At 42.3% G+C, this 12,947-nt stretch overlaps 1 protein-coding gene across 4 annotated transcripts in view; it reads right to left on the minus strand.

Annotated features, from left to right (window-relative positions):
- Positions 1-12,947, minus strand: part of abca2 (ATP-binding cassette, sub-family A (ABC1), member 2) — a 585,325-nt gene that overhangs the window by 383,284 nt on the left and 189,094 nt on the right. For all 4 annotated transcript variants that reach the window (XM_068012728.1, XM_068012729.1, XM_068012727.1 and 1 more), the window contains one exon: positions 1,416-1,527. In XM_068012728.1, the coding sequence (XP_067868829.1) occupies positions 1,416-1,527 (112 nt within the window). The remainder of the gene's footprint in view (positions 1-1,415; positions 1,528-12,947) is intronic.

Raw genomic sequence — 12,947 nt, forward strand, 5'->3', positions numbered from 1 at the left:
CCAAGGAGTCCAAACTTAAAAACTCATGTTAATTCAAGCTAATATTCACTAAACCACCAACTCAAAGTTGTTCTTAAGTTTAATATTATGATTCAGTCCCGATACATCTGGACTGACAGCTCCACTAAATAAGGGTTGGCCCTCAATCAGACAGTCATTAATTTTCATCCTACAGCACTTCTAAAAATATTATGCCATTGAGCCACGAGATGAATGTAGTGACAGAGTGCGTCACCTTAGGCAGGGAATACAGGATGATAAAATGGCTTGTGTGGAGCGAGCAGGAGAGTGGAATTAGATTAAGTGGCACAGTGTCGATTGGTTTATTTTTATGTTGTAACATTCTAACCCTACATAGTCTGTTGGAACAGCTCCTCAAATCAGATTATACATTGTATTTGATGGGGACAAGAAGCACCTGTGGAGAGAAATTATGAATGCAAAATAAAAATCATTAAGCGTTAAAGCAACCCACTTTCTCAGGAATCTCACTCAAACGACTCTCCTTCATGTGAGAGACTAGATAATGAGTGCTTGCAGGCTATTCAACAGTGTAAGACATTTTCATTAGGCTCAAATCTATTCCCACCTGACAGCCATGCACTCACATGCACACGTGTATACAAGCGCGTACACACTTCTAGCAGTGTTCACTGAATCGCGATCAGGAGTGTGAACCCTGTCTAGTTTCTCTTTTGTTAATCCAGGGGTGCTAAGGTCAATTGCAGAGCAGCTGTACTATCCTCTCTTGAGTTCAGCTAACTCAGCATAAGCCAGGTTAAATTTGGGACTTTCCCAGCCTGTACGTTCTTCTCCCTTAAACAACCTGCATGATCGACATCTTTTACAGTAACATTTGTACTTGAGGCCAATGTGGTTTTTGAAAATTCGGAAAGGTTAGGTGAATTATACAAATTGTCCTGGTAGTTTGGGAAAATCCAGATCAATAACAGCAGACAGCCACACTACTTTGTGGGATGCAGAGTAAAACAATCCAAAATCTACATCAACTTGTTGGAATCCTTCGCTGAAGATAATTAAAATCTGAATCATCAGTAGTAGAGTAACATAAGTATGTTTGTCCCTCCTCAGACATTGGCACATTGCTGGTATCTACCTTTCCTCTTGCAAGGAGTTCCCAATTTGGCCTTATATCAAGGGGATACTATGAGCAGAGACCAGGCACTGTTGCACAGAGGATCCTTTGGTGAATTATCACAGGGTGATCTTAGGTATTTCTATTAATCAACATTGACTTAGGAGACAAAATCTTAACTGAAGGGGAAACGTACCCCTTAAAAAAGATGGGCCATTGGCTCTTCAAGCAAAGACATTTTGCTCAGGCATTTGTATACACGCTCCAAATTCGTAATAATCTTACAATAGATACTTGAAATAATTTCAGTTTGACTTACGTTGAGTTGGAATACTGCAGGAATCCAAATTCATCCCTCTGGCCATCGGGACACAGAGACTGCATCACAGGGAGTATCCCAGCAGACGTCAGCGGTGCAGCTGTGTAGAAGGCTGAAGGGAGACAGCAGTAAAACAGACGGGAGCAAGGGAAAGAGGGAAAGGGTACAGTTCAAAGAGCAGTTAAAGCGACAGCAGAGTAAGATCACCTTCTTCATGCAATTAATAAAACCCACTAACAGCCAAAGAGTACAGGTCTGAGGTCAAAAGGTCATGGTGGTATTTGTAGGCATAGTATTTGCATTTTGTTTGTTTTAGTAAGAAAGGATTATGAATCAGGTCAGTGGATACCAAGAATTACACAACACAAATTCATGAATTCCCACCCTGGTGTCTCCTACACTTAATGATGATCAGTTTTGCCCAATACCATTCATGGTAATGATTTGCTGAGTCAGTTCTTGTTTAAAAAATAATTGGAATTTAATATTCAACAAGTTTCCACATTCGCAGTGGAATAAGGTCCGTAGGAAACTTTCACAAGATGACACTGCACTGTCCAATGAAGTCAGCATAAATGAGCACCCATTTTTCAATTCCTTTATAAATGAGTTTCAGTTACTAGGTGGATCATCCAGGACTAATACCTGAATCCCTCTAGATCCTCAATGATGAATCAGGGTCTATAGTACAATAATCTCACCTGTCTGTAATTGATACTTACCATGGTTATATGCTGGAAATATATTGTCCATAAAGCTAATGCACCCTCACTGCACCACAAAATGAACATGGGCTCACCAGAAACTGGCCCTTTAAGGGACACAAGCAACAAATGCAGCATCTATTGGCATTATAGATGTAAGATTAAATTTAAGAGATTTGGGGAAAAGAACAGGAGAAGCTCTTAAACACCAAGGTACTGTGAGGCTATGGAATGCACTACCTAGAGTTAGTGATGAAAGCAGAGATCATGTCAACATTAAAGAACAGGTTAGACATGTGGTTGAAAGAAAGGTAGAAACGACTGCTGCTCATACAGAGGATAAACAGCAACAAAGATTGATGTGCCAAACATGTTTCTGTGTTGTAATTTCTCTGTAATTCTATGTGGTAGGGCAAGTGTGTCAAGATCTGTACATGTTCTAAGAGAGTAAGTCTCCTTCCTCCACTACAGTCTCACTCAGCTTCTTATATCAGCCTGGACACTGATACTGGATTCAGGCTGGATTTACACTATAACTGCAGTGTCGATGTAAACACAAACCATTACACACAGGCGCTCCAACTGGGAGTGTGAGTGCACTGCAGGAGTGTCAGGGAACATGAGCTGGGAAAATGTCATCTGTCCAGCTGGTTGGGAAACCTGAAGATGATGGAGAAAAGAAAACTTCCAAATTTGATTTTGAGAGGGGAAAAGAGGAGGAAAAGAGTTTAAAAAAATTGCTGATTGAACTACTTCCCAATAAACATTGCCTACAAGTTTTAGTCTTTTAAGCTATTAACTTGCTAAGATCAACATTGACAAATAACTAAATAGCTTCGAGTGAAAAGAACCTGAAGGATGATTTCAAATTTAGGGAATCAACAGTGTTTAAAACAACTTATTAATTTCACCAGATGATGCTTTTGACCTCATACCTGGAAAGACTTGAAACATGTCTACATATCCCATAATTCCCTTCAAATTCCCATAAGTCAATTAGTAGGAGCACTTTCTGCATTGTTCATTTTTTAGGAAATGGAGAATTAAATGGGAAAAGTTATCAACTGAATATTAGTACATTTGCAAACATTAGATTATCTCCATCCCTTAAACCCACTACATCCCAGCATCTTGATAGAGATAGAGACACAATGTCTCAGTGAAACTAATAAAAAAAACAAAGTATGCTCATAAAAGAAGAAGAAAATGCAGGAGTAAGAAACGTTTACATAGGTCTCTGGCATTCAAAACTACTGTTTTACCATTAGTCCAAATTATTGCAGTATATTCAGCCATTACAGGGCTTTAAGACCAATGAGCAGTAAGTAACCATTATAACATAGTGGGGACCTGTCGTCTATGCATCTATTTCCTTTCACCAATTGGGAATGGCTATAGATTATTTTTTAATTGTAGAATTGTGTAGGTAAAATGCAAAGGAACTAAAATCTCCTCATCGTCAATTATAGATTAACTCTCAAAATGCCTATTAAACAACTGTGATTGCTTATCAGTGCACTTTTGGAATGTTTGAACCACTTGTTCTGTTTAGAGATCAGATTGTGTCTTTCATCAAAAGATCTAATTAATTTTATTTATTTATTTCCTTGATTTAACTGGAAGTATTGTTTCTTTGAAGCAAGAGAAATTGGTTCAATTGGCTGTAAAGCTTGGGCAGCCAAAATTCCTTGGAGAATCTGCCAGTCTCCTACTATAAGTCCAGGAAAAAAACCCTAGAAAATGGCAGAGACCCAGCAATGCTGAGTTTCCGTTGTCTCGGAGTTTCCTCTTTGCCTTGTAAGGAGAAGAAGCTCTCTCTGCTTTTCATGAGGCATAGGATGAAAAGGGGACAGAGCCAAAGGTGGCTGCTCCTTACTGCGGGAGTTCCACCCCTTTGGTTCTGTCAGGAGCCAGCATATCTGGGGAGTCTGTGTGTTCAGTGAGGTAAGACACACTGTCCTTCAAATGGGGGGATGAGGAGATGTGGGCTCTACTGATGCAGTCCAGGCCAGGGAAGCATCCCGAATTTTTTTTTAAGAAGGCAAAGCAGTCACATAGCACACAAGGACTCCATTGCCAGGTATGGCGGTTGGGTTCAGAGAAGGGCAGAAAGTTACTGATGATACACCTGAGGTGGTGGTTGTGCCCACCAGTGCCATGCTAATGAGATGTCCTATCACTGACCCCACAAGCTTTGGCTGAAGGTCATAGATGGGAATGATTCCTAAGTTTCAAAATTGTGAATTCTGTCTCTGGATTCTGTTGACAATCAGAAACTGACAATGCCTGGATTAAGCTCCAACTTTATGAAGTAATTTTTAACTCCATTGGTTTTCTCATGCTTATTTATTTAAGTATAATCTGAGCCACAGGGGATACCAAAAAAACCTAACTCATTATTTTCGATTCAACTTGGAATCATGGATTGTAACCTCAGGTACTAAGATCACCACGTGAGGAATTAGAGGCACAAAACCTGATCCACTCTGTGGTGCAATGTGTTGGAGTTCCAACATTGACCCTAAGTTGAATACTAAGTATAGTTAGTTTGTCTTTGAGGTACTTGGCCGTAGGAACTATCCACTCTGGTCAGAACACAACAGCTTTTGAAATGAGGTTCGCACTCAGGAGTACATCACTAATGGCTGAATATACTAATGTAATCTTCATATTACATTATGAAGGTTATGATGTTCGGGGACTGGTGAAAATTCTCCCACATCTGCAACATTCACTTCTTCATTGGATAATGCAACAGGAGCAGGGTTTGATGAGCAAGTGCCAATCTTTGTAAAATGGGGAGAGAAAAAAATCCATCCACAAGTGAATAACAGCCAATTGGTCACTAAGCCAAAATAGGACCTCCATTGGCTATAAGCAGTTTCACAAACAGCTGCTGCAGACTGCCAAGTGAAGATTGGGTTTGTTTATCACCTTGGCCATTTTTGTATGTCAGTGGTTATAGCTACACTTCCAGTTTACGAGCCATTCAGTGTACTATCATCTTATTGTTCTTCAATAACTTTAAATGTTTAAAATAACATGAGGAACTGTAATTTATTTCAGTGCTTGCTACAGTGTATTCTATTTTGCTTCTTGAATGAATTTGAACGCCTACTGTATCAACAAGTGTGCTGCTTTACAGAAGTTCTTTCCTGAATGATGTTTTACCATTTCACTGTTCTATACTCTTTAGGATTGTCACCATTCCAAAGGTTTCTGGCTCCAGGTTCATCATCTTTGAAGTTCTGATGGATATTTGACCCTTTCCCCTTCCAAAAATAAACCCCTTCAAACTCATCAAAATGAATTTGGATATTTCAGTCCATTCAATGGGATGTGAACAGTGCGTCTCTGCTACAAATTAAGCATTAGTGTCAAGTGGCTTTCCCTTCAGTGACACTAAGGTTTCAGTGTATCCGTGAAAGTGGGTCTCTACCTGTTCTTTTTCAAAGGGTTACATTTTCCCTTGTTGAATCTCAAATTACAGCTTTGGGAAAGCAATCTTAGTTTAAGAGTACAAAAGTAAAATACTGCTGATGCTGGAAGTCTGAAATAAAAATAGAAAGTGCTGGAAAATGCTCAGTAGGTCATGCAGCAACTGTGTAGCGAGCAACAGAATTAAAGGTCATGGACCTGAAATGTTAACTGTTTCTCTCTCCACAGAGGCTGCCTGATCTGCTGAGTGTTTTCCAGCATTTTCAGCATGGTTTAAGCTGAGTGCTTTTCAACATGGTTTAAAAGAGTTGTCTATTCTCAATAAAGGATCTCAAGCTTTATTTACAGGAACAGGCATATGCCATTCAGTTCCTTGACCCTGTTCAAACTACTTCATTAAATCAGAGCTGATTTGTGCTTGAACTGCATTTCTGAAGTCTCTCGGTATGGTTACTAGTTGCTGTAGCATGCGCAGAATTCTTTTTTTTTTGTTATGATTTATAAATTCGGAGCATAGAGGTGCTCCCTGCTGATAGCTTCAGCCTCCCACCCGCACCAAACATGCTTTCTGCTCAGACAAAGGTCGAGGTGCTCCAGAGTGCCGGGTGAAGTCTGAAGAAGCCAGGCTCATTGTGCAGATCATCACTCTCACAGCCTCACTGAAGTTAAGTACCGAAAGAGTACCACATGTTAAGACCCAGCAGATTCTCTTTTTCTTAATGGTTAGTATTAGTAAGGTTCCTGCAATTAGCTTTCACATTAAGAACATAAGATCATAAGATACAGGAGTAGGAGTAGACCCCTTGAGCCTGCTCCGCCATTCAGTATAATCACGGCTGATCTTCTGCCCCAACTCCACTTTCCCGCCTGCTCCCTATATCCCTTGATTCCCTGAGGAACCAAAAATCTGCCTATCTCAACCTTAAATAAGTTCAATGATGGAGCATCCACAACCCTCCGGGGTAGAGAATTCCAAAGATTCACAACCCTTTGAGAGAAGAAATTTCTCCTCATCTCAGTCCCTTATCCTGAGACTGCGTCCCCATCTTCTAGATTTCCCAGCCAGGGGAAACAACCACTAAGTGTCTACCCTGTCAAGCCGCTTCAGAATCTTATATGTTTCATAGAAATATAGAAAATAGGAGCAGGAGTAGGCCATTCGGCCCTTCGAGCCTGCTCCACCATTCATTATGATCATGGCTGATCATCCAACTCAGTAACCTGTTCCCGCTTTTGCCCCATACCCTTTGATCCCTTTGGACCCAAGAGCTATATCTAACTCCTTCGTGAAAACATACAACGTTTTGGCCTCAACCGCTTTCTGTGGTAGTGAATTCCACAGGCTCACCACTCTCTGGGTGAAGAAATTACTCCTCATCTCAGTCCTGAAAGGTTTACCCCGTATCCTTAGACTATGACCCCTGGTTCTGGACTCCCCCACCATCGGGAACATCCTTCCTGCATCTACCCTGTCAAGTCCTGTTAGAATTTTATAGGTTTCTATGAGATGCCCCCCCCCCCCCACTCTTCTGAAATCCAGCGAATATAATCCTAACAGACTCAATTTCTCCTCATACATCAGTCCCACCATCCCAGGAATCAGTCTGGTAAACCTTTGTTGCACTCCCTCTATGGCAAGAACATCCTTCCTCAGATAAGGAGACCAAAACTGCACACAATATTCCAGGTGTGGCCTCACCAAGGCCCTGTATAATTGCAGCAAGACATCCCTGCTCCTGTACTTGAATCCTCTCGCTATGAAGGCCAACATACCATTTGCCTTTTTTACCGCCAGTTGCACCTGCATGCTTACCTTCAGCGACTGGTGTACGAGAACACCCAGACCTCGCTGCATAGTCCCCTCTCTCAGTTTATAGCCATTCAGATAATAATCTGCCTTCCTGTTTTTGCTACCAAAGTAGATAACCTCACATTTATCCACATTAACTGCATCTACCATGCATTAGCCCACTCACTCAACTTGTCTAAATCACCCTGAAGCCTCTCTGTATCCTCCTCACAAATCACCCTCCCACCCAGTTTTGTGTCATCTGCAAATTTGGAGATATTACATTTAGTTCCCTCATCTAAATCATTAATGTATATTGTAAATAGCTGGGGTCCTAGCACGGATCCCTGCGGTACCCCACTAGTCACTGCCTGCCATTCGGAAAAACACCCATTTATCCCTACTCTTTGTTTCTTGTGTGCCAACCAATTTTCTATCCATCGCAATACACTACCCCCAATCCCATACGCTTTAATTTTACCTGCTAATCTCTTATGTGGGACTTTGTCGAAAGCGAACTGAAAGTCCAAATAAACCACATCCACCAGCTCCCCCTCATCAGCTCTACTAGTTACATCCTTGAAGAATTCTAGCAGATTTGTCAAGTATGATTTCCCTTTCGTAAATCCATGCTGACTCTGCCCGATTCTACCACTGTTCTCTAAGTGCTCTGCTATTAAAATCTTTGATAATGGACTCTAGAAGTTTCCCCACTACCGACGTCGCGCTGACTGGTCTATAATTCCCTGTTTTCTCTCTACCTCCCTTCTCAGTGAGATCACCTGTCATTCTTCTAAACTCCAGGGGGTATAGACCAAATTTATGCAGTCTCTCATCATCGGTCAACCCTCTCATCCCATTGTACCACCTCCTAGGCAAATATATTCTTCCTTAGATATGGAGGCCAAAACCACACGTAGTACTCCAGGTGTGTCTCCAAAGCCTTGTAAAATTGTAGCGACTTCCCTGTTCTTTCTTCCTGTACTCCCCTTGCAATAAAGGCCAACATGCCATTTGCCTTCCTAATTTCTTGCTGTATCTGCATGCTAGCTTTCTATGTTCCTTGTACGAGCACAACCTAGTCTCTCTGAACATCACAACTTATAAGTTTCACGCCTTTTAAAAATATTCTGCTTTCTGCTTTTCCTTCTTACTACCAAAGTGAATAACCTCACACTTGCCCACATTATACTCCATCTGCCACCTTGCTGCCCACTCACTTAACCTGTCTGTATCTTTTTGCAGCTTCTTTGTGTCCTCCTCACAGCTTACATTCCCACCTAGCTTTGTATCATCAGCAAACTTAGATACATTAATCTTGGTCTCTTAGTCTAAGTCATTAATATAGATTGTAAATAGCTGAGGACCCAGCACTGATCCTTACGGCACTCCACTAATTACAGCCTGCCAACTTGAAAACGCCCTATTTAACCCCACCCTTCACTTCCTGTCCATTAACCAATCCTCTATCCATGCTAATATATTACCCCCCAACTGAGGTGAGAGTGACTGCCCTTGATGTCAAAGCAGCAGTTGACCGAGTATGGCATCAAGGAGCCCAAGCAGGGGGAAAACTCTCCGCTGGTTGGAATCATACCTAGCTCAAAGGACAATAGTTGTGGTTGTTGGAGATCAATCATCTGAGCTCCAGGACATCACTGCAGGAGTTTCTCAGGGTAGTGTCCTAGGCCCAACCATCTTCAGCTGCTTCATCAATGACCTTCCTTCAATCATAAGGTCAGAAGTGGGGATGTTCGCTGATGATTGCACAATGTTCAGCACCATTCGTGACTCCTCAGATACTGAAGCAGTCCATGTAGAAATGCAGCAAGACTTGGACAATATCCAGGCTTGGGCTGATAAGTGGCAAGTAACATTCGCACCACACAAGTGCCAGGCAATGACCATCTCCAACAAGAGAGAATCTAACCATCTCCCCTTGACATTCAATGGCATTACCATCACTGAATTCCCCACTATCAACATCCTAGGGGCTACTATTGACCAGAAACTGAACTGGAGTAGCCATATAAATACTGTGGCTACAAGAGCAGGTCAGAGGCTAAGAATCCTGCGACGAGTAACTCACCTCCTGACTCCCCAAAGCCTGTCCACCATCTACAAGGCACAAGTCAGGAGTGTGATGGAATACTTGCCTGGATGGGTGGAGCTCCATCAACATTCAAGAAGCTCAACACCATCCAGGACAAAGCAGCCCGCTTGATTGGCACCCCATCTACAAACATTCACTCCCTCCACCACCGATGCACAGTGGCAGCAGTGTGTACCACCTACAAGATGCACTGCAGCAACGCACCAAGGCTCCTTAGACAGCACCTTCCAAACCCGTGATCTCTACCAACTAGAAGGATAAGGGCAGCAGATGCATGGGAATAGCACCACTTGCAAGTTCCCCTCCAAGTCACACACCATTTTGACTTGGAACGATATCGCCATTCCTTCACTGTCGCGGGGTCAAGATCCTGGAACTCCCTAACAGCACTGTGGATGTACAAAGAACAAACAAAGAACAAACAACAGTACAGCACAGGAACAGGCCATTCGGCCCTCCAAGCCTGCTCCGATCGATACCTGCCTAAACTAAAACCTTCTGCATTTCCGGGGACCGTATCCCTCTAGTCCCATCCTATTCATGTATTTGTCAAGATGCCTCTTAAACGTCATTATCGTACCTGCTTCCACCACCTCCCCCAGCAGCAAGCTCCAGGCACTCACCTCTGTGTAAAGAACTTGCCTCGCACATCCCCTCTAAACTTTGCCCCTCTCACCTTAAACCTATGTCCCCTAGTAACTGACTCTTCCACCCTGGCAAAAAGCTTCTGACTATCCACTGTCCATGCCGCTCATAACTTTGTAAACCTCTATCATGTCACCCCTCCACCTCCGTCGTTCCAGTGAAAACAGTCCGAGTTTATCCAACCTCTCCTCATAGCGAATGCCCTCCAAACCAGGCAACATCCTGGTAAACCTCTTCTGTACCCTCTCCAAAGCCTCCACGTCCTTCTGGTAGTGTGGCGACCAGAATTGCACGCAATATTCTAAGTGTGGCCTAACTAAAGTTCTGTACAGCTGCAGCATGACTTGCCAATTTTAATACTCTATGCCCCGACCGATGAAGGCAAGCATGCCGTATGCCTTCTTGACTACCTGCCCCACATGGACTGGTTCAAGAAGACAGCTCACCACCACCTTCTCAAGGGCAATTAGGGATGGGCAATAAATGCTGGCCTGGCCAGCGACACCCACATCCCATGAATGAATATTTAAAAAAACTCCATAAGCCCTTATTTTGCGCATTAACCTTTAATGTGGCACCTTATCAAATGTCTTTTGGAAATCTAGGTATACTGCATTTACTGATTCCCCTTTATCCACCTACTAGCTACAACCTCAAAAAGCTCTTAATAAATTTGTGAAACACGATTTGCCTTTCGTAGAACCATGTTGACTTTGTCTGATCATATTATCATTTTCTAAGTGCATTGTTAAGACTTCCTTAATAATAGATTTCAGCATTTTCCCAAGGACTGATGTCAGGCTAACGCCTGTAGATCCCTGTTATCTTTCTCCCTCCTTTCTTCAATAGCAGAAATAAAAATTTTAATAATCTTTAAGTAATTAAAATTTAAATTTTAAAAATAGAGCCTGAAGCACTGTTTTGAACAAAGAGGAAAAATACTCATTGCAAATTTGCTCGAGCAGTTTGCCTCTTGTTGCCGTTCCTCAATGCTATGTTCCTCCGTTACACCTCAGGCTGCAAGTTAGCTTTCATCAAAAGAGGACGGAGGTGAGATCAGATGCCAGATCAAATTGGTTTGGTGAATGTTACAGACAATTCCTCTGATGGGAGCAATTCATCCCTTCCTATTATTGATCAAGGGGCACCACTGTGGTTTTGAATTGTTTCCTGGTCCTTCAAGCTCAGCTTGCTCTGAAATCTCCGCTTCAGGACGAACATATTGGTTGCTGGGCAGTGTCTACTTGCTGCACAACAGCATCCAAGAACGTTTGAAACTTGGGTTAACTTTTAATTAAAGTTGTAAAGAACTGAAAGCTGTTTTAGAGCCAGAAACACAAGCAGCATCTGTTACAATCCTGGTGAATGGCACGCATCATTCCACAAGGGGTATGCCCTTATTAAGCTGAAGTTGAGTGTGTTGCAGAGTATGTGATATTGTTCATCAGACCTCGTGTCTAGTCTAATCTGAACAAGTTAATCGTTAAGGGAGAGATATTATCGTTTATTCACTATTTTCCCATGATGTTTTGTTTAAAGAAAAACCATCCAAACCAGCAACTTACAGACTGGACAGCATGCAGTATTGCAGCAAGTCAAGCAGGTGTACAGGTGAAAAGAAAAGGATGTTACAAAGAAAGAAAACACACAATGAGAAAAGAAAAAAATAATCAATATTAAAATGAATTCAGATCTCAGAGAATTCACCATAAATTTAATACCAAACCGCATGAGCATGTGTGCAGTCTCAAACAATCACAAACTGTGCGAGGCCTTCCGCTGCTCACTTGCAACGTGGAGCTAATTCGGATAGTGTGCCATGCCCTAAGCATTCTTTCTGAGGTTACAAAAAAACTCAGAACTTGTGAGTGCTGCAAGCGTGAGTGAGTTATGGTGGTCCCTGACACAAGTGAATTAACAACTGGTGAGCTCCATCACCATTTTATTCTCCAGGCATTGTTAGGGCAGGGAGGACGGAAAAAGGAATGGTGCACCCCCGATACTTCGCAAACTTGGAATTTTTTTTTTTAGTTTTACTGGTATTAATCAGCACCTTCACCAGATGGTGAAAATGCCAGGATCATCCCACAGCATAAAGGGAACTTAAATGACAGATGGGCTGAATGCTGCAAAAGGCCATCGCTGATTCAAGGTAATTAGAAAGGAGAAACAACACGTGGATTAGGAAATATAGTGCCATATTCTTGTTTAAAGTATCCAAAAATGACCTAGTGAGGGCAGGATTGGGCTCAACTGTGATGTAGTTACACCTCCCCCCTCCCTCCACTCACCTGTCCGAGTTGAATGGCTCAGACGTTAACAATTCCACTTGGTCATGGCACCAAAGTATTGGACACCCAGGGAACTAAACTTATCCAGTACCAGTGCTGCCACATGTCCATTTGAAAATCAAAATTAACTGGCAAATAGTTACAGGCAACAGATATTGGAAAATTCCAGGACACAGGACTCCATGGTATCTTGCAATGTGTGGCTTTATTACTAACAGTGGGCTACAGAAACCTGATGACCTTGATGATGTTAGAAAATTATTTTTGAATGTCCTTCTTAAGCTTCTTGCAATGAGCATGTGTCAAAAATAGGCCTGCTCTTCCAATGGAGAAATTGAAATCCTATCCATCCTAAATCCTCTTAACCAGCTGTGTGTCCATGCTGAAGAGGTCCCAATCTGTTTGCCACAGATGGTACGAGTTTCTTGAATTACTAGGGGAGGCCACTGGGTGGAGCAGCTTACAACAGTGTGCAAAAGCAGCACCTCTGCCCTGACTTCCCCCACGTGCTCTACCTTGCCCTGTTAGTTTGCTAAGTGATCAGACAGCAGT

Source organism: Heterodontus francisci, chromosome 32, assembly GCF_036365525.1.
Source record: "Heterodontus francisci isolate sHetFra1 chromosome 32, sHetFra1.hap1, whole genome shotgun sequence".
NCBI lineage: Eukaryota > Metazoa > Chordata > Chondrichthyes > Heterodontiformes > Heterodontidae > Heterodontus > Heterodontus francisci.